Source organism: Adiantum capillus-veneris, chromosome 4 (genome assembly GCF_014529385.1).
Source record: "Adiantum capillus-veneris isolate H3 chromosome 4, ASM1452938v2, whole genome shotgun sequence".
In the NCBI taxonomy this organism is placed as follows: domain Eukaryota; kingdom Viridiplantae; phylum Streptophyta; class Polypodiopsida; order Polypodiales; family Pteridaceae; genus Adiantum; species Adiantum capillus-veneris.
In genome coordinates, this window is record NC_140934.1 from 58,850,739 (window position 1) to 58,872,866 (window position 22,128).

Below are 22,128 nucleotides of genomic sequence, written 5' to 3' on the forward strand. Positions count from 1 at the left end.
CTATGTGGGAGTGCACGCTTTATTTTTGAGGTTAGGTCCCCTCGGCCAGAGTCCTGTAAGTTGTTGGGGGTTAGGACATTTAATCCTAACCCGTTTTAACTTTTAGGCCACTTGGCCGATAGTCTGTAAGTTGGTAAGCCCTTCTACTGCTTATGCTAGGGTTTAGGTCCCTAGGTCGTGATCTGTAAGTTGGCCAGGGTTAGGATCAGGGAGTCCTAACCCACTTGGTCTTCAGTGGTTGACACGTCAACAGTTTGTGACAGATCCTCCTCAGAAGAACAATCAAATGAATCTCTCATACCACTATAGCCCGCTTGGCACTGACAACACAGTAAATCCTCGGCAACACACACGAAAGAACCGAAAAACTTTAACACTTGAACTTCAAAACTCAAAGTAGTCGAGACACGAAGTGGATAAGTTCCGCTTCCAAATGTGTTGGCCCCAAAGTCTAGCGCCCCTTTTGGTACTTCTTTTGTATTGATAAGAACACGTTTGGAAGCGGATGAGTTCTACTTTCATTTGTGTTGGCCCGAAAGTCTAGCGCCATTTTCAGTACTTCTTTTTGTATTGATAAGAACAGGTAGAACTACCGAGGAGAGTCCTCTTCTCTACGTGCCTACATACTAATCTGCCATAGGCCTCCCAAGGCACTCATGAAGGTCCTTAAAATGCAATGAGGCCCAAAAGCTAGGCACCCCAAAACTCCCCAAAATAGTTTCTTTGAAAAGTTGGCTAAAAACAATGTAGCCAAAATTTCCACGCGGCAACCGCAAAGCACGCTGCAAATCATAGAATGCCACATCAATAACGTAAGGGCATCCACATCATCAGTCTTGGCAATTGGTCTTTTTAGTGGTCCGTTGGGGTTCAATTGCCATATCATCGCTTCTATGATAGAGTAGATTTCTCATTCAAAGAACTTTTCATCGATAGAAGATCTTGCCCTATGTTTTGATCCACATCCGTCATGGAAAGGCCAATTTTCATCCCAGTCATGGAAATGACCTTAGCCCGCACCTCTTGATCTCTCTTCGCAACTCTTTTGCATTGGCAATCATATGTGTGGGGTATGTGTGGCACAATCCCTTCCTTTTGATCATGAAGCCCACCAGCCATGATCCATGACACATGAAACCCTACCTCGGTAAATATTGATGAATAGCTCAAGAACCTGTTTCATCTTGATTTCTCGTGCTCCTATCTCTGTATTCTCCATTGTTGTCACTGCCAACATATCCATTGTATCTATCCCTACCATCATCATGCTCTCTGTAAGTCCTTCGATCACCATCCCTTCTAAATTCATCCTCTTTGTCATGGTCTCTTCATCTTTCATACCTTGTTTCATGTCGATCATATCTACCGCGATCTCCATCATCATGTCGATCGTGTCTACTGCGATCTCCATCATCATCTCTTCTCCAACTTCTACCATCGTGTCAACTGTCACGTTCACTTCCACTACCATGTCTATCATCACAACCGCTTCAATGTCGTTCCTCTTCTTTAAGTTAGCCTCATGCTCAAGCTCCCTCTATCATCATGGACAGAAAGCCCAAGGAAGGCTGAATCTGCGATTTTCTCCGCAAGCTTTGCAAGACCAGCTTTTAAAAGCTTTTGATGCACTCGACAGCCAACGGAAGCGATCCAAAACAGCATGGAGCACGGCATGCACCAGCATCGTCCGATGGTCTTTTGATTGACGATTGCCATTATGCCAAATGGAGCATCCACCAGCCTAAAAAAGCCCTAAGGAAAACCAAGTTTATACTTTCCGGACAATGCCACCGTCTGCCACCGTCTCTCTCTCTCTCTCTCTCTCTCTCTCTCTCTCTCTCTCTCTCTCTCTCTCTCTCTCTCTCTCTCTCTCTCTCTCTCTCTCCCATTTCCCTCTTGAATAACAGGTCTTGAGTTCAACTCTCCTCGTCGGCTAGATCTTTAAGGTCTCTTGGGATAGTTTCCTACGACGTTAAAACTCTCTTCTTCTTCTTCTTCTCTCTCTCTCTCTCTCTCTCTCTCTCTCTCTCTCTCTCTCTCTCTCTCTCTCTCTCTCTCTCTCTCTCTCTTTGGTACCCTTGTATAACGTAATCAAATTACAAGCCCTAAGGCATTACATCAGCTCGTAGGCACACAAAATATAACGGATCTAATAGTGAAAAAACCCTTTAGATATTCAACAACCACTAACCTAAGAGGAAAAACTACCAATGATACAGAGTTACAAAAGATGGGTGATACTACTCAAAAACTGGGAGCATGGGAGTAAGGGAAGAAAGTAGCAGAGAGTTAAAGTAGAAACAGGCCACCCAGACTTTGTCGAGAAGGCCGAAAAGTCCACCAAAAATTTCCAGCATCGAACTCTACGCCTCTAAGGCGTAGATAACGGCGCATCCCATCAGAAGGAACAGCACCACTACAAAAAGACTCTGCACCAAATATTGGGGTAGAGATAGCCTCTAGCCATCTTTGGCGTTGATCAACAGGGCTATAGCCCTCTTCCACCTGCACACAACAAGTTGAAGACCAGGTTGCAACCATCATTCCCAAAACCTCCACCAAACCCTGTCGATCTCGTATATCCACCAAACCGGGGAAAGAAATGGCAAAACATGCAAAAGCATGCAACCAGGCAAACATACACACACGCACCCCTCTTACACACAAACACATGCTGACACATGCATACCAAGCAGCCACACGCAAGCATACAAAAGCAAACGCTACACGCAGGGGAAACATGCAAACACACAAGCAAAGAAACACCTACAAATAGAAAAGGAAAGAAAGAAACAAATAGGAAACCAACGTAGGTGATGCAGAAAAAAGAAACAACAAGGGACGTCCATGGATCCAAAACAAGGAGAGGCATGTGACAAAGCATGGTATAAAAATTGCTTGCATGACTCAGCCCCAAGAAACAATCCGCATACTATGAGCTTGGCAAGCAATGCCTTGCTCTGCATCTCTAGATCAATAATCCAGAGCCCTCCCTCCTCTCTAAGTAAGATAACAGTGTCCAGATGAACTCACTGCCGTGTATCTGGATCAATAATCCCCAGCCATCCCTCCTCTCTAAGTAAAATAACAGTGTCTCAATGAACTCATGGCCGTGTATCAGTAGACCCATACTCCATTGAAAGTTGTGCGTAGACATGCCATGACTCCAGAGTGACGAGTCAAGCAGGATGTAGTAAACCATGCTGTCGCAAGGACCTGATTCACCACAAGGGCTCTGCCAGCGAAAGAACCAATGGCAACGCTTCCTCCTGACAGACTGTACAACTGGCTTGAGCTGCTGCTCATAAGTCTATCCTCTGGGCAACCAAGTGAAATTGTCCTGCACATCCCACTGACAGTCCTACAAGAAAACCAAAAGACTTGTGCCATGTCAATGTCAACTCACCAGGTAGAGTGACCACCTGCTTTTCTCTCAATGGAACGCAAACCACAGGTAAGCAGGTACAACTTCAGCCTAAAGGAGCCAACGTTGCACATCGGTTGTAGAGAGAGTCAAAAGAGACCCCCCTCATCCTCGACTCATGAACAAACTGGGTGGCAATGGGGTCGGTGGGGTCAGCGTCTTCTAAGGTGGTAGGAACAGCTCACAGCACATGGCAAGGGACTTCTCCCAATCACACACACACACACACACAGAAAGAGAGAGAGAGAGAGAGAGAGAGAGAGAGAGAACCTGACATCATTCGCTCCAGGCTCCAGCCTGTTGTGGTCAGGTCGAATCTTGTGAGGGAGCTCCACACCTGTGGAAGAACAAACTACTACATATTCAGTGGCACCTTAAAGGCTTAGCCAGTGTGATTGATCTCATCTGTGATAGCTGCAGGGGCAGGAGCAGGATGGTGGCTAAGACAGCCCTGTGACCTGTGGCAGATCCGAGAAAAGGGGCCACAGTCGCGTTGTTGTTGCTGTTGCTCGGAGTCACATTGTGTGCAGATGAGCACTGTTGTGCTGGGCCATAAAGGCTTGAGAAAGGGGTTTGATACACACGCCCACACCTTCACCCACTTTGGCTCTTCTGAATTCTTGTCTACCGGTTGCTTCATCACGCCAACATTAGTGTGAAAGAGCTTCTGACTGCGTTTTACTTTTTTTCCCAAGAGCCCCTGCTTGCGTTCACAGTTCCTTGGTTTTGTGCAAAGGAACAAATTGCGATGGCTAAAAGCATGGGATGTAGTCGTTGTCCAATCCTCTGTCAAATCAATGACTGCCACAATGCCCAATGGCTCCATCCTCTAGCCTCATTGTGAAAAAAGGCCTTAGGCCAACCAAGTGTTGCAGCAGAGAATTGAAGTGGAGGGAAATCACTCAGCAAGCACGAGTAGATTTGTATTGATGTTGGCAGTAGCTCCATGAGCGAGGATTATCATTTTGAAAGAAGGTAGCCTAGTGCAGGGCATCCATGTTGATTTGCATTGACCGCATGCTCCCCTTTTAGCTAAAGGTGTGGGCTTTACCATGGCTATCTTTGCATCTCTTTGTGTGCGCATAGGGAGGGGGAAAGAGAGTGCCCCTTGACCGTTGTAAAGATGCTCTCAGAACCGTGGAGCAGATTGTGGAGAAAAGAAAGAGCGCCCAATAGTCAGCACGCTTTTGTTATGAGCGAGGAAATTGATGCCTTTGTTGTTGATTGATGATTGATGCATGTTTTGTCAATTGTTTGTGTGAAGCAGCTTCTTTGCCGTATATACAAGAGCAAATCATTTGGAGGGTGCATACATTTGGATCTCTCCTCATTGAATGCTTGCTAACTGAAAATCCTTCTTGCTCACATGCTCCTCCTATGACTAGGCGTGTTACCTGTAGATGATCTCATGGAAATAAAGCTGGAAAGACTGCCCAAAGATGACAGCAGCATGAAGTTGCAATACCCAAAGCTCAGACACCGCAGGCCATTACTGAGTGCTTCCTGTGATGTTTAACGTCCATGCAAACTGTGTGGACCAGGTACCGTGTGCTGCTGCCCACCACCAGGTCACAGTCATTTCGTCCATTACAGTTACGTGAACTTTCCTCACCCATATTGATAGACTGCAGCGAAGCAGAAACACTGTTCTGAGAGAGAGAGAGAGAGAGAGAGAGAGAGAGAGAGAGAGAGAGAGAGGAGACTCAAAGAGTCTAGAGAAACACATATGGCATACATGTGCGAGCTACTTCTCCCTCCATTTCCTTTTTCACCGCATGCTACCCTGTTCTACCCTCAAAATATTCCAAAATTCTGTTTCTTGCATTGCCAAGCACTGTCAGCGACTCCTCACTAAGAATCTCTTCGTGAAATTGTTTTGCCATATGCCTTCAAGATGTAAGCATAGCCTTCAAGAGCAAAGCATAGGTGATGTCATTTGGAGAGATGCCCTCTCTTTGCATTTCCTGAAAGCAGCCCAGAGCTTCCTGACCCTTGCCCTGTTGGGCATATCCCGCAATCAATGCACTCCAAGATATTACATCCCGTACAGGAAGCTCCTCAAGCACTTTTTGAGCTTTTTGGAGTACCCCACATTTGGCATACATGTCAACCAAGGCAGTGCCAAGCACGATGTTTTTTTTCAACAGCCCCTGACTAACAATATCATCATGAATTCTTTTGCCCATGTCAGCATCTTGCGTAGTGCCACATGCCTTCAAGATGCAAGCGTAGGTGATTGCATCTGGAGAAACGCCCTCACTTCGCATCCGCTCAAAAGAGCCCAGAGCTTCCTCGCCCTGCCCCTGTTGGGCATATCCCGCAATCAATGCGTTCCAAGAGAAAACATTACGGGCAGGAAGCTCCTCAAGCACTTTTTCTGCTTTATGAAGCACACCACATTTGGCGTACATGTCGACCAAGGCAGGGCCAAGCACGGTGTTTTCTTTCAACAGCCCTTGACTAACAATATCATCATAAATTCTTTTGCCCATATCAGCATCTTGCATAGTGCCACATGCCTTCAAGGTGCAAGAGTAGGTGATTGCATCTGGAGAGATGCCCTCACTCCGCATTCGCTGAAAACAGCTCAGAGCTTCCTGGCCCTGCCCATGTTGGTCATATCCCGCAATCAATGCATTCCAAGAATCGATGTTCCGGACAGGAAGCTCCTCAAGCACTTTCTCTGCTTTATGAAGTACACCACATTTGGCATACATGTCGACCAAGGCAGTGCCAAGCACAACGTTTTTTTTCAACAGACCTTGACTAACAATATCATTGTGAATTCTTTTGCCCATATTAGCATCTTGCGTAGTGCCACATGCCTTCAAGATGCAAGCATAGGTAATTGCATCTGGAAATACACCCTCTCCTTGCATCTGCTGAAAAGAGCCCAGAGCTTCCTGGCCATGCCCCTGTTGGGCATATCCTGTAATCAGTGCATTCCATGAAGCAACATTCCGGATAGAAAGCTCCTCAAGCACTTTTTGTGCTATATGAAGTACACCACATTTGGCATACATGTCGACCAAGGCAGTGCCAAGCACGATATTATCTTTCAACAGCCCTTGACTAACAATATCATCGTGAATTCTTTTTCCCAAATCAGCATCTTGCGTTATGCCACATGCCTTCAAGATGCAAGGGTAAGTGATTGCATTTGGAGAGATGCCCTCACTTCGCATCTGCTGAAAACAGCCCAGAGCTTCCTGGCCCTGACCCTGTTGGGCATATCCCGCGATTAATGCACTCCAAGAGACAACATTCCGGACAAGAAGCTCCTCAAGCACTTTTTGAGCTTTATGGAGTACACCACATTTTGCATACATGTCGACCAAGGCATTGCCAAGCACGACGTTTTCTTTCAACAGCCCTTGACTTACAATATCATCGTGAATTCTTTTGCCCATATCAACGTCTTGTGTAATACCACATGCCTTCAAGATGCAAGTGTAGGTGATTGCATTTGGGGAGATACCCTCGCTTCGCATCCGCTGAAAATAGTCCAGAGCTTCCTGGCCATGCCCCTGTTGGGCATATCCTGCAATCAATGCATTCCAAGAGACGACGTTCCGGACAGGAAGCTCTTTAAGAACTTTTTGTGCTATATGAAGCACACCACACTTGGCATACATGTCGACCAAGGCACTGCCAAGCACGACGTTTTCTTTCAGCAGCCCTTGACTAACAATATCATCGTGAATTATTTTCCCCATATCAGTGTCTTGCATAATGTGGCATGCCTTCAAGATGCAAATGTAGGTGATTGCATTTGGGGAGATGCCCTCTCTTTGCATCCGCTGAAAACAGCCGAGAGCTTCCTGGCCCTGTCCCTGTTGGGCATATCCCGCAATCAATGCATTCCAAGAGACGACATTCCGGACAAGAAGCGCATCAACAACTTGTTGCGCTCTGACAAGTGCACCGCACTTGACATACATACTGACTAACGCGTTGCCTAAGTATGTGTTCTTTTCAAGTAACCCACGATCGCGAATATGAGCATGTATCCTAGTGCCTTGGTACAAATCCTTCTTCTTAGCACAGTCTTTGAGCGAGCTCACAAAAGAGAGACTCATTCTCTTCCTCTCCATGTTAGATGGCGCTGAGAAAAAAAACGAATCGAGTGTGCGCGTGCAAAAACAAAAAAGGGAAAATTACCAAAATACCCCTCTAATTTGTGGAAATTCCCAAAATACCCCTCAAATCTATTTTGGTTGGATTATTCAAGCTTAACAGTTCCTTATTCATTTCTGACAATCAAGATCCGTTTTTGAGTGCTTAGCATGTAATTTGTCGTGACAAATTACCTCGCGAAAAAGCGCAATTATATCTAAAAATAATGAAGCAATTCATCTCCAAAGCCTACATAACCTACTCAAATTCTAGTTTTAGTATCTTGTATTGATAGACAATCATTCTTCTTATGAAAGGTACAAAACTTTTTATCTTTGGAAAAATTTAATCTCACAACTAGGGGTATTTCGAGAATTTTGGAAAATTTGAGGGGCATTTTGGGAAATTATGACAAAATATCAGGGGTATTTTGGGAATTTCCACAAATTAGAGGGGTATTTTGGTTATTTTCCCAACAAAAAATAGAGGTTCTTGGCCGTGGAATAGCCCCTGAAAACATGGTTCAGCACGTGTCATTACGTGGTTGGTGCTTGAAGTATTGTGACATGATTGGTCTAGGATCTCTGTGGACCATTTTGTATGTGCAATTTTAGAAACATCAAGTAGGGCGGGAAAGATGAAGATCAAATGAATTTTTCAAAGGGACACCAATAGTAGGGTAGGGGTTACCAACATTAGGGAGTAATAATTATGTGCCTACAATCTTCAAAAAACAATCTATCTATGGGAATTTGCACCAAATATTGTTTTTGATTGACAAGCGAAAAGAAGGTTGATGACAAGGAGCGTGCGCACCGAGGGGGGGCAGCACGGAGGTCCACGTTCGTCGACAAGATCTCAGGAGCCTAGGAGGGGTTGCGTAGAGACTTTTTCAATATCTAAGGGGAGCACTAGCAACAAGGTCGTCGCTTGGATGAGATGGTTAGCACATAGAATTTTGCTTCAGCGCGTCTGAGATGGAACCTGGTTCTTGGCCGATGGTTTTTGCTACTTGGTAGTGACAATGAGTAGCTAGCAGGCAGTGGTGGCAAGCACCACGTGAAGCCAAGCAGTAGGAGCAAGGGCCGTCGACAGCAGCCATTGAGCTGGGAAACACTTTTTATTATTATTAGAGAGTCACCTCATAGTCAGTGGTTGGGTGGGATGGTTAGAGAAAGGATATCATTGAGACCGTCGATGTCGTGTGTTCAATTCGTCATGTCCGACGAGAGTTTTACTCCGGGTTGCAATAGAATGAGGAAGGTGAGGAATCTATGAAGATTTCTGGCAATATAATTAGAAACGAACCAACAGCCATTGAGCTGGGAAACACTTTTTTTTATTATTAGAGAGTCACCTCATAGTCAGTGGTTGGGTGGGATGGTTAGAGAAAGGATATCATTGAGACCGTCGATGTCGTGTGTTCAATTCGTCATGTCCGACGAGAGTTTTACTCCAGGTTGCAATAGAATGAGGAAGGTGAGGAATCTAAACGAGCCAGCGTGTGTGAGTATGTGTGAACATCAAGAGGAAAAACAAGAGAAAAACTAGTCCCACTCAAAGATGCTGAAGGAAGAATTAAAAGTGCAATGACTTTAAATGGCTCATAACCCTAAGTGCATGTCTACTATGATAAAGAAAGAATTTACATGGGATAGGTTGGCCTAGTACTTTGTAATACAAGAGAAAAAGAGAATATTAGTTGCATTACAACTTTCGAGGAGAATGTTCCCTTGATATCACTAAATTCACATATTAGTTGTGTGACACATATTCTCTAATATTTTGATAACGCCATTAATCTTCCTGGTGCAAAGGGGGACCCGGCTCTTAAGGAATTACTAGTGTTTCAAACCAGCCCACACCGCCTTTTGTGTGTGTGTGTGTGTGTGTGTGTGTGTGTGAGAGAGAGAGAGAGAGAGAGAGAGAGACAAAGAAAGAGAGAGAGAGAGAGAGGAGGAGGAGGAAGAAAAGGGAGAGAGTTAATGTGTGCATTTTCCTTTCTTCTCTCATGCATTTGTGTTCACTATATTCTTATTCCAGTGTCTCACTTACACTTGCAAACACTTGATCAAAATTGTCTCTTTTACCTTCGATAGATCTTTGAGTTCCCTTGGGATTGCTCCTACAACGTTAAAACTTTTTTGGTGCTTCTCTTCTCCTTCTCCTCTCTCTTTCTCTCTCATTTTGGAAAGTTCTATGTATAGTTTTTCCTACACACACAAACACATGCACACACCCACACACACAAGGAATGGCTAGACCTCGATCTATTCATGAGATTTGTTCCTTGCTTGGTTTGTGTAATTATTATAGAAAATTCATTCAAATTTTTCATACTTGGCTGCACCACGATAGGAAATCTGCAAATCTATCCACTACATACAAAATCAATCCCGAAAGAGTGAAATACGCAAAAAAAAACAACAAACCGTCTCTTTTTGTCAGTAACTCAATCTCGCATAAATCACCGATCCGGTTCAAGAGCACGTCGTGGCTTTGATACCATGTCAAATTTGCAGCGGAAAGAAGGTGAATTGGATGAGGAACTTGTCTGCAACTTCGATCAAAACACCTCTCTATGATGGGTAGGCAATAGATCTCGAATGTATCGCGAAGAATCTCCTCGCCGTGTAGGCACAAGCGCGTAACACCGAACTGGCACTGGATCTTGCCGAGGATGGACAACTGCTATGGAGTGATGGTAACAGGCCACAAAGGGAAGTGCTAATGCTAGAAAGAGAGATCGCAAGCTGATGTTGCCTCCTGCAGAAAACGCTAGAGAGAGAATGTGCAAAATGCTAGAGAAAGGGTGCTCGCCACAAAGTGAAAATGCTAGAGAGAGAAAACGCTAGCAGAGAGAGAGAGCTCAAACACTGGTATCTGCATTCAACAACTTGCCAAAAGTACGAGTGCGGGGGGGGGGGGGGGGGGGCCTCCTTATATAGGACAAACTCCAGTTTGCCCTACTCAGCTAGAAAACCGCACGATTTTGGAAATTGGCTAAAATGGCTAATAAATATGTAAAGTCACTTAAAGTGACATGGAACACATATTTAGTGGCCTAAGTGCAGATGACTCGAGACTCTAACCCTAGGAAACCCTAGGAACAAGGGTCATGCCTCAGGCCAACCAATCGGATGAGCGATACCATGATGTGCACCGTCGAGAATAGGTACGTCTACCCTAAGTACAGCCAGTCATAACCACAAAACAGCCCTCACTCTCTAATCTGCTCCTGGGAGATACCAGAGCTACCACCAGACAAGAAGATAAACTCTAACAGTCAGGTGTACCATTTGAGGCATTGTGATCTCCTGAATTAGCGGCCCTTGAGAGTCAGACCATAGGGAGACACATTGCATCCCCTTCAAAGGACACCAACACATCAATCCTAGATGGGGTATTTCTAAATGAAAATTGGGAGTATGATCTACAAATAGAGACTTTAACCGACCTATACATGGATCACACATACCATGTGGTTTGGTTAGATGTTCTATAATCCACATCGGGTATAAAGGGATTAGCATACCTTCAACGGGTCTCATGAGATTTTTGGATATAGAAAGGCCAAACAACCGACCCTATCACTTCTTGCAGTAGCATCACCTCCACCCTCTCTCATGAGCCCTCGGCCCTGCAGTTCATGTCCGACTCCCTCAGTGAGTCCCATGGATCCTTCATATGTTGCTTCATCAGGAGTCTCCGTACAGTATAAGTCCACAAGCAATAGTTTTACCTTTCCAAATTATAAAGGCCCCTATTCTACATCTTTTGAGGCATATAGAGACCCCTTATGTACCAATTTTCTCAATAAAAAGATCCCTTATGTACCAAATTTTTCACTTTTTCAACTTAAAACACCCCTCTGTATGTATATTTTTTGTAATTTCATATCAAACATCAACCCCTTCTGTTGAACTCATGTGTTGTTCTACATATTTTTTAGTGAACCCCCGAGCTAGCCCGCAAGCGATTGGGCATGAGCCGACGACCATAAAACCTATTGTTAAAGAGTAAAACTTATTTGAGATTACTTTGGCTGACCTCACCAAGGTAATTCAAGAAACTCTTAAAGATAATCGTGCTCCACAAAACAATCATATGTATGAGCAACAATGGTGCTCAATTGCTTTGGCCCACATAGCACCAGTGAATGTCCTACATTTGGAGTAAAATTAATGTGGATTGCAATGCATGTGGGAGGTATGGTCATCAAGCCAAGGATTGCATAGTGTTTGAATGCGCGATGGCAAATAGACCATCTTTGGCTTGGACGGACACACTGCGAGTTCTTGGATTGTTGCCTACCCCACCTCTTGAGCAACCATCATAGCACATGGTCCCTAGGGCCCAAAATATTGTTCAAACAACACCATTACCACCTTGAGTGTTAGGACCGCAACCGCCACATGTGAGAGTCACCCCTGTGAACCAAGTGGGTTGCGCGTCACCTAGTGCTTGTGTGGATTGCAAGGATGATATAGACCCTAGTATTGCCTAAGAAGTTTATTTACTTGAGGGGCATCTACAATACTACATGGAGGACTAATGGGCACAAGTCAAGCCTATTTATCAAGTAGCTACTCTTGCAACAAGAAGCCAAAATATCAATCTCACTACCAAGAGACCACCTCTTCAGTGCTACGAGTGTGGGGGTCCACATCATGTAGTTGAGTGTCCTATTAGACTACAAAAAAATGCTACACTAGTGCAGACCAGTCAAGGGAGCACATCTACAATGCTAATTATCACGCATAATCGATGTGGCATAGATCATTTGATTTCCCAGTGTCCCAATAATCCAAATGTGCCAAAGATCACACCATTGAACCTAATTGAGATTATTGAGGCGTCATCACAAACTACATCTATGGTACCAATAAATGTACTCATGCGATCGATGCTCCAAAATCAAAATTATTTCCTTGAAGAAAGAGATGCGGCATTAATTGACCAATCAAAGAAGAAGAAGAAAACACAAAGGAAGAGATCATCACAAAAAGCAACAAAGTCAAACCCTAGTTCAAAGACCAACATAGAGACTGGTGACGACCCCGTGTATATGAATGACCTTGAAGATGATTCAAATTCAAATGAGACCACGGAGACTAAAAAAAAAACAAGGAGGATCATCATGAGCCACAAGGGCCATAATCCAAGGAACCCATGAAGAAGATCGGGACTTACACAAACCCTATAGATGAGATCGAGTGAGTCAAGCAATCAAGGAGTTTGGTAGAAGTACCCAAAGGGAGCTATAGGTAGTACCTAGGCAAATCCAAATTACGAAAACAATATTTCGTATGCAAACTTGACCTCAAAAGGACCACAGACCGCTAGACATACCTAGTGTCATCCAGGAAGAAAGTGACTTTAAGACATCAGAAAGTGGGCGTACTCCGTTCTTGTTGGAAAGAATGTTCAAGGAGGGATTGCGTGACCCTATTGTCGAAATGGAGATTCCATCTTCCTCATGTCAAGGGACCAAAAGCCCAAAAAATGTTGTTAAATATTGCCAAATCAATGGATTTAATGGCTTCGAAAGTTAGAACCACCATCATGTCTTACCACAATTTGCGTAGATGGATAAGACTAACAAAGTACCAATTGAGGAGGAGCACTTAGATCCACGACCCAACCTAGATAAGAACTCTATTGTTAACATACCTATTAGCAAGTTGGGACAATACTTTGAAGGTGATGAATCCAATGCAACCCTACCTATCACTACTAAAGGGTTAACTATGAAGGGAATCCTTGATGGTGGTGCCAGGGTTAGCATTGTAACTAAAAATGTTGGGAATCTATGGGAAGACCTCACCTTGGGATCACAAACATAGTGGCAAAGATGGATGATGGGACTCTCGTTAAACTTATTTGAATGCTATAAGATCTCAAGATCAAGGTCCTTGGACACAAGGTAATGCATACCTTCATTGTTATGGATTTCTCCATGTATCCTATGTTATTTGAGATGATATTAGGACGTCCTTTCATGAGGGAAGCAAAAATGGTGCATTACTGGTCTAAAAACCATGTCTACTTATAGTTCCAAGACTCTACCATTTGAGTTGATCTTGTAAGCACTTGATCACATTCTCTAGGAAACAGATTTATAATTGACCATCGATCTGACACCACAATTTTCTCAACCCCATTGCAATATTGTTACACCTGTAAAAAGGACATCGATGTTGGGGAAGATTCCCCTTATATGGATGTTCTACTTGGAATGGCTGAGTTTGACAACGTGGATTGGGTCCACCTAGTGACAACCATACACACCTGGAAAAATAAAGGGACGACCTGGGTAACACGTGAGGGGAACAAAGTGCCACAACTTGTACCTTTAAATATGATAGGAGCAATGCCTATAGCTTCTAATGACATACAAGATGTAAGCTTCACTGACATTGAAACTAGTAGACTGTAACCCACACATTTCGGATTCTGAATCACCAATTGAACTTGACTCTGAGCTTGATGGAGAATCTGAATTAAATATTGGCATAAATATGGAAACAAACCATTTAGTGCCTAGTAGTACCCTATATGACAATCTATCTTGAAGAGAAGAAGACACGAGTAGCGATTCATCTAGTAATTTTGCACTAGAGACAAGTCATAATTAAAAATTAGACAAGAGGAGTAAAATATTTAAGATGCAATGGTATCGAGAAAACGTAAGTGCTCGAATGAATGAAAATAAATCCACTACGAATTGGCTCAGTTATGTGGGGGCATGTGATGCTCATTGGAAGTTGGTAGATAATTGGGGCAAATACCTTCATAGTTTCGTGTGGTCCAGTCCACAACCCCTTAAAATTGCACAACCAGAGATTGCAAAGAAGCCAAAGTTAAGCCGTACTGTAAGGAGACGGTATCCTTGTTATTAAAATTGAGCTATGGGTTGGCTACTTATGGGTGATCGCTGATGATAGCCGCACACCACATTTGGGGGGGGGGGGGGGGAGAGAGAGAGAGAGAGAGAGAGAGAGAGAGAGAGAGAGAGAGAGAGAGAGAGAGAGCATACTAACTGTCGACCAAGTGTGGTTGGGACGACTCACATAAGGGCTTGTAACCCTAACTTTTATCTTATTCTTGAATGTATGGTTTGCTTGCTCTCTTTCTTTGCAGCGTAGACTCCTCTTGTGGGTGACTGTGTGCGAGCGAGTGACCTTACGGCATCGGCGAGGCAGTTGAGCAGCAGTGACGGCGGGCTCCCTCTTCACGACGGTGCAAGATTCCTGCAACGGTAGAAAAATAGAGGTGAGTGACACACTATCTGCATTTGTGAGCTTCCCCGCACACGGGTTGTGTGTTTGCAGCCTTAGCGACTCACGCACAACGCACAACAAGTCCCCTACGATACGATATTTTTAGCACCGTTTCCAGGGAGGCGCTATGCGTTTAGCTTGGGATGCAATTGTTTTTTTGTCCTTCCTGCAGTTTTTAAATTTTTGAAGCTTTCTACAGATCTGTTGTTTGGCTGAGGAAAGGTTTAAGGTTAGGACAAATGTTGTGTTTTTGCATTCTTTTATTTTTTTGGAAGTAATTTCAAGCGTTTTCTGCAATGTTCTGCACGCCGCAAAATTTTTTGTATATTTTTTTGCACGTACGACATTAAAATCTTTGCATTTTTTGTATTTTGTTGAAATTTTGGTTCAAAACCTGCATTTTTAGCAAAGAAAAAAACCGTAGATTAAAAGAATGATTGGAATCGGGATCATTCCCCAAGCCCAAACCCAAGCCTCAGTCCTATCATATAGTATAGACCCAATACTATATATATAGTCTACTCCCACAAGAGGGAGTGAGGGCATGTGACACAAGTCCTCCACCCTCCCCTTCAAATTTGCATCCTTGGACTTTCCCCCTTTTTGCTTGCGCGCCCAACTAGAATTTGACTATTTTAGGGGTCACAAAAGTTTTTGGTAGCCGCATCGTATGCTATAAAGGACGTCGAATTCCTCTGAACGATACGCTTATTTCGAGCTATCACATAACCTATTCCGTCCCATGCACATAAAAAGGGGTTTTAAAAAAACAAAAAAGTTTACAAAACAAACAATACCGAGTAAAACGGCCAACATCTCTAGTGGCGAGACCTCTTAGAGTACTCGTCACTCAACACTTTTGGGATATGCGTCTCACATGTATTTGTGCTTTGGACGAGTGATAGAGTCTGATCCATTAGAGAGTGCTTTGAATTGCATGAGAACCCATTATCCACCCACATTAGGCTCTAGGCCTTTAGCTGTAACCCAAGGTAGTGCAACTCAAGACCCTCATATCACATCTAGTGACTCTTCCTTTGACTACCACATCATGGAGGGATATCCTACACAAAACCTTGAAATGTCAAGTCAAGACATGCATGCCCTAGCCCCACGACACGGGTCTAGCATGTTTAGCCGCTTAAAAGAGACCTTTAGTCAAGCCACCTGTTCGGAGCCCACAACTAGTGAAGTGAACGAGGGCAATGGGGAGGTAGATTCGCCTTTCACTTCTCATGTAGACCCTATACTTCCCAAGGGTGCCCATGTTGACATCCTACTTACTCCGTTCATTAAAGACCCTACTGAGCCATCACCCCCTGAGGTTCTACGACCCGATGGTAGAAGTCTTGCCAAAGTACAAGAGATCGAACTATATATGCAAGCAACAAGGGAGAGGGAAATTGAGAACCTACGAATGCTAGAACAAAGCCAAGCCATAAAGCGAAGGCCCGTATGAAAACAACCATCCCAGTCGAGCAACCAAGTGCTCCCAAGATAGGAGTCATAGAGGGTCAGGCGATGGGGAGCCATAACGCTTCCACTTCAAGGGGAACTTCCCGCACGTCAAGCTTAGAGGGGATATTTCTCATAGAAAATTGGGAGTAAGAGCTACAAACTGAGACATTGACTGTTGACATGTACACATGATGCACATACCCTATGGGGTGGTTAGAGGTGGTACAATCCACGTTTGGGGCCACAAGTTTAGAGGAGCAGCAACTGACAATGTGTGATGTCTTCCATGGTGTTGTCCAATTAGGGAGGCAAGACCAGGGAATTAACATTCCTTCGAGACGAGTCCTATGAGATTCTTGGATAAAGAAAAGGCCAAGCGACCAACCCTATCACAAATGGAGACTCCCTCAGCGAGTCCCATTGATCCTTCATATGTTGTTTTGTTTGGAGTCTTGATACCCTCTGAACCCACAAGCGATAGTTTCACATTCAGCTCATCTTTCCCTCGAAGAATCTACGGCTACTTTGCCGGTCCCACCAAAAAGTACACCTTGGACCTCATTTGTGAGTAAAGCACCGCTACATAGTAGCACAATGCCCACAACAATACCTACAAGTGTAGATCAATCATATGTACATATGGACTCTCATACCCATGTAGCTCCCACATCCCTCGATTAGTTTGACAGCCTACACTCCAGAACCACCCTATCCGAGTACTCATTCTAGTGGGGCCATACCAGCTAGTATTAACATGTCATATCCTATGTCTGCTATGCCTAGGGCCACACATATGAACTTTGGGCCACCATATGGCACAACATCCTACCCAGCTTGAGACTCGAGGATCACCTGTATGCCTAACCCGATGCCAACCCCCATTTCACATTCAGTCCCAAGAGCGCTTGTCCCCACTATACCTGCCCACTTGGGTGACTTGGCAACATTTTATCGATCGATCTATTGCTGAAAATATACATAACATGCCTAACAGAGAGCCTAGAAGTAAGGCAGTACAAGTGGCTAGGCTCACACAAATATACAATGGGGACGTGGATGTTAGAAAGCATATTGAGGTATTTGAGCACGTATATGATTCCCTAGAAGATCACAATGAATTGCATAAATGCAAAGTTTTAAGCTTGACTCTAAATGGGAAGGCAGGGGACTGGTATAGAACCCTACGAAATGAAGAGCGCACGAACTATCCTACTCTTAGGAGACTGTTCTTGAAAGAGTACATACGAGAGGGAGTGTTTTGGGGTGTAGCATCTCAGCTCCAGAAAGCCCAATGAGAGGAAGGGGAGCCAGTGAGAGACTTTATTGGTCTCTTGAAGCATTTGAATTCTCGTTGTAATCCAAATGAGTGCTTCAATAATAATCAATTTCTCGATATATTCATTAGGAGATTACGACATGAGGATAGCTATAATGGCCTAGTCATTAGAGGTATCACCACTTGGGAAGCAGTCACCACCAATGCAATTTAATTGGAGGACAATTTAATGATTCAAGGAGTAAGAGTGTTTGTTGAGCCTATATCTACTAGCTCGCAAGCATCGGGGCATGAGCCAATGGCCATAAAGCCTATTGCTAAAGAGTCAAAGATATCTGAGATGACTTTAGCAAACCTCACCAAGGCCATTCAAGAAAGTCTTAGAGATAATCGTGCCTCACAAAACAATCATATGTATCCAAGAAGGGAAAACAATGGTTCTTAGTTTACTTTGGTCCACATAGCACTAGTGAATGGCCTACATTTAGAGTAAAATTCAATGGGAATAGCAATGCATGTGGTAGGTACGGTCACCAAGCTAAGGATTGTATAATGTTCAAACGTGTGATGGCGAATAGACCATCCTTGGCCTGAACGGATTCACCTCGAGTTACTGCATTGATGCCTGCCCCACCTGTTGAACAACTATCACACCACATGGCTCCTAGAGCCCAAAATGTTTCTCAAGCTACACTGTTACCACCTCCAATGCTAGGACTGCAGCCCCCACATCCAAGAGTCACCCCTATGAATCATATGGGTCGTGATCCATCTAGTGCTTTTTTGGAAGGCGGTGAGGAAGATATAGACCCTAATATTGCCTATGGGATGGATGCACTTGAAGAGTGCCCTCAATACTACATGGAGGACTATCGGGGACAAGTCAAACTTGTTTATCAAGTAGCTTCTCTTGCAGCAAGAGGCCAAAATGTCAATCTCACTGCCAAAAGACCACCTCTTCAATGCTACGAGTGTGGGGATCCACATCATGCAGTTGAGTGTCCTATTAGACTACAAAAGAGTGCCACACTAGTGTATATCAATCAAGGGATCACATCTATAATGCCGATACTCATGTGCAATTGATGTGGCATAGATCAATTGATTGCCCAATGTCCTAAAAATCCAAATGCATCAAGGATCACACCATTGAATATAATTGAGAACACTGAGGCGCCATCACAAAGTACAACAGTGGTACTAATAAATGTACTCACACATCGATGCTCCAAAACCAAAAATATATTCGTGAAGAAAGAGATGTGGCATCAATCGCCCAATCCAAGAAGAAGAAGAAAACATGAAGGAAGAGATCACAGAAGGTAACGAAGTCAAACCACAGTTCAAAGACTAACATAGGGACTGGTGACAACCCCATGTATATGAACGATGCTGGAAATGATTTTGATTCAGGTGAGACCATGGAGACTAAAACGACCATTAGAAAAGAAAAAAATAAGAGGGATCGTGATGAGCCACAATGCACACAACCCATGGAACATAAGAGGAAGATCGGAACTTACCCAAACCCTATAGAGGAGATCAAGCGAGTCAAGCAATTAAGGAGTTTGGTAGATGAGACCCAAAGGGAGCTAGAACCAACACCTAGGAAGATCCAGATTATAGACACAATGTTTCCTACACTCAATCAATCTCACAAAGACCATAGACCACTAGCCATACCTAGTGTCATCCTAGAATAAAAGGAAGTGGGCATACTCCCTTCTTATTGGAGAGGATGTTTACAAAGGGATTACTTGACCCTATTGAAGAAATGGAGATTCCATCTTTTCCATGTCAAGGAACTGAAGCCCAAAAAGTTATGTTAAATATTGCCAAAGTGATGGATTTCATGGCTTTAGAAGTTAGAACCACCATCATGTCTAAACTATATGGAGACCTGAGCTATTCCTAGCTCTTCGAGATTTTCTCAATGGAGAACTGAAAGTTGGGTTACTACAATCTGCACCGATAGCTAGGTCTAATGAAGTGCGAGTAGAGGAGGAGCCCTTAGATCCACAACCCAACCTGGATGAGAACTCTATTGTTGAAATACTTGTTAACAAGTTGGGACAATACTTTGAAGGTGATGAATCCAATGCGACCTTACCTGTCTACCAAAGGATTAACTGTGAAGGGAATCTTTGATGGGGGCGTTGGGGTTAGCATTGTAGCTAAAAATTGTTGGGGGAGACCTCACCTTGGGACTAAAAACATAGTGGTAAAGATGGCCAATGGGACCATCGTTAAACCTATTGGGATGCTAGAAGATCTCAAGATCAAGGTTCTTGGACACAAGGTAAGGTGCACCTTCATTGTTATGGATTTTTCCAAGCACACTATGTCATCTAAGATGATATTAGGACGTCCTTTCATGAGGGAAGCAAAAATGGTGCATGACTGGTCTAAAAACCATGTCTACTTACAATTCCAAGACTCTGTCATTCAAGTTGATCTTCTAACTGGTCGAGCACATCCTCTAGGAAATAGATTTATAATTGACCATCGATCTGACATCACAATTCACTCGGACCCATTGCAGTATTGTTACACGTGTAAAAAGCACACTGACGTTGGAGAAGATTCCCCTTATATGAATGCTCTACCTGGAATGGCTAAGTCTAACAATGTGGACTGGGTCCACCACCTAGCGGCAACCATAAACACTTGGGAAAATAGAGAGACAACTTGGGTAACACCTGAGGGGAACGAAGTGCCACAACTGGTACCTTTCAATATGATAGGAGCAATGCATATAGCTTTTAATGACCTACTAGATGAAGGCTTGACTGACATTGGAACCAGTAGTGTCTCATAAGATTATAGCCCACACGATTTGGAGTCGGAGTCATCAATTGAAATTGACTCTGAGGATGAAGAATCTGAGTTAAATATTGGTGAAAATAAGGGGAAAAACCATTCAAGACCCAGTGGTACCCTAGATGACAATCTATCCTGGAGAGGAGAAGACACAAGTAGCAATTCATCTAGCAACTGTCCACTACAGACTAGCCATAATAAAAAATTAGACAAGAGGAGTAAGCGATATAAGAGGCGACGATATCGAGGCAATGTACGTGCTAGGATAAATAAAAAGAAATCCACTGCAGAATGGCTCAGTTATATGGGGGCATGTGATGCTCATCGGAAGTTGGCATATAATTGGGGTGAATATCTTCAAAGCGTCATGTGGTGCAGCCCACAAGCCATTGACATTGCACAGTTAGAGGCTGCAAAGAAGCCAAAGTTGATTTGTACTGTAAGGAGACGTCAAAACCGAGAGTTATCTCAACAACTAAGGAAAGTAGAAGCAAAATCACAATCCACAACACAACCAGATCCCACGGACTTACACCCTACACCTTATCATTTCAAATCCTCCACCACGGAGGAGCGTAAGGTTGTGTATAGAAAGGCCCAAAGAACACCTACTAATGGAAGTAATGGAGTCTAAGATGGTCCGGTGATAGTTAAAGAAATAGAGTTAGCGGACCCAATTGAGGAGTCCAAACCTGTTTTCATTGCCCACCAAGACCTGACAGATAGTGAGGATTACATACTTAAAAGTTAAGGAGCTCCTCAAAGAATTCAAGGGTATATTTTCTTGGACATATCATGACATAACGGGCATTCCACCTTTCGTAGTGCAACATAAAATTCCAATGATTAGCTCTGCTAAACTAGTCCAACAAAGACCCTACCCAATGAATCCTAAGAATTCAAAGATTACCCAGGAAGAACTCAAAATTCTTATCAAATGTGGATTCATATACCCTATTGAGCAGTGAGAATGGGTGTCTGAATAGTTATTGTGCCAAAAAAGAATAGGAAACTCAGAGTGTGAGTGGATCTCAAGAAGGTTAATGTTGCCACTAGAAGAGACCATTATCCCTAGCCATATTCGGAACATGTGCTTGAGAGAGTAGCAGGAAAGGAAGCTTATATCATTTTAGATGGTTACTTTGGCTACAATTACATAACAAATGCGCTAGAGGACCAAGCTAAAGTCGCTTTTATAACTAAATTCGGAGTATTCACATTTTGTGTTATGGCTTTTGACCTAACCAATGTCCTTGCTACATTCCAAAGATTAATAAACACTGCTTTTAGGATACAACTAAGGGAGTTTTGCGAAGCTTTTTTAGATGACCTTTGTTTTATTCTTCGTGGAAAGAACATCTATCATGTTTATGAAAAGTGTTTGAAAGGTGTAGATTGTATCGCATTTCATTAAACCCTTTCAAATGCCAATCTTGGGTTAGACATGGAGTCATTTTAAGACATATAGTGTCCAAGAATGGGATCTCCACAGATGAGAGCAAAATTAATACCATTCCTAATTTGCCACCACCTACAAACTATAAAGGAGTTCAAAGGTTCATGGGCCATGTTGGTTATTATCGATGGTTTATTTTAAACTTTGCCCATTTTACAAGATTCTTATGAGTTCCATTGGACCGCAAGTGTGACCATGCTTATGAGTTATTTAAAAGAGCTTTGACAAGTGCCCCATTTTTACAAGTTCCCAATTGGAATGTAATCTTTCATGTGCATATCGATGCATCGAACTT

The 22,128-nt window shown here is 43.5% G+C and overlaps 1 protein-coding gene across 1 annotated transcript; it reads right to left on the minus strand.

Moving 5' to 3' along the window:
* Positions 1-5,080: 5,080 nt before the first annotated feature.
* On the minus strand, positions 5,081-7,545 carry LOC147459240 (pentatricopeptide repeat-containing protein At4g18520, chloroplastic-like). Its single transcript, XM_086510538.1, has one exon. The coding sequence runs from the start codon at positions 7,516-7,518 to the stop codon at positions 5,314-5,316; it is 2,205 nt and encodes a 734-aa protein (XP_086366664.1). The 5' UTR covers positions 7,519-7,545; the 3' UTR covers positions 5,081-5,313.
* Positions 7,546-22,128: the final 14,583 nt, after the last annotated feature.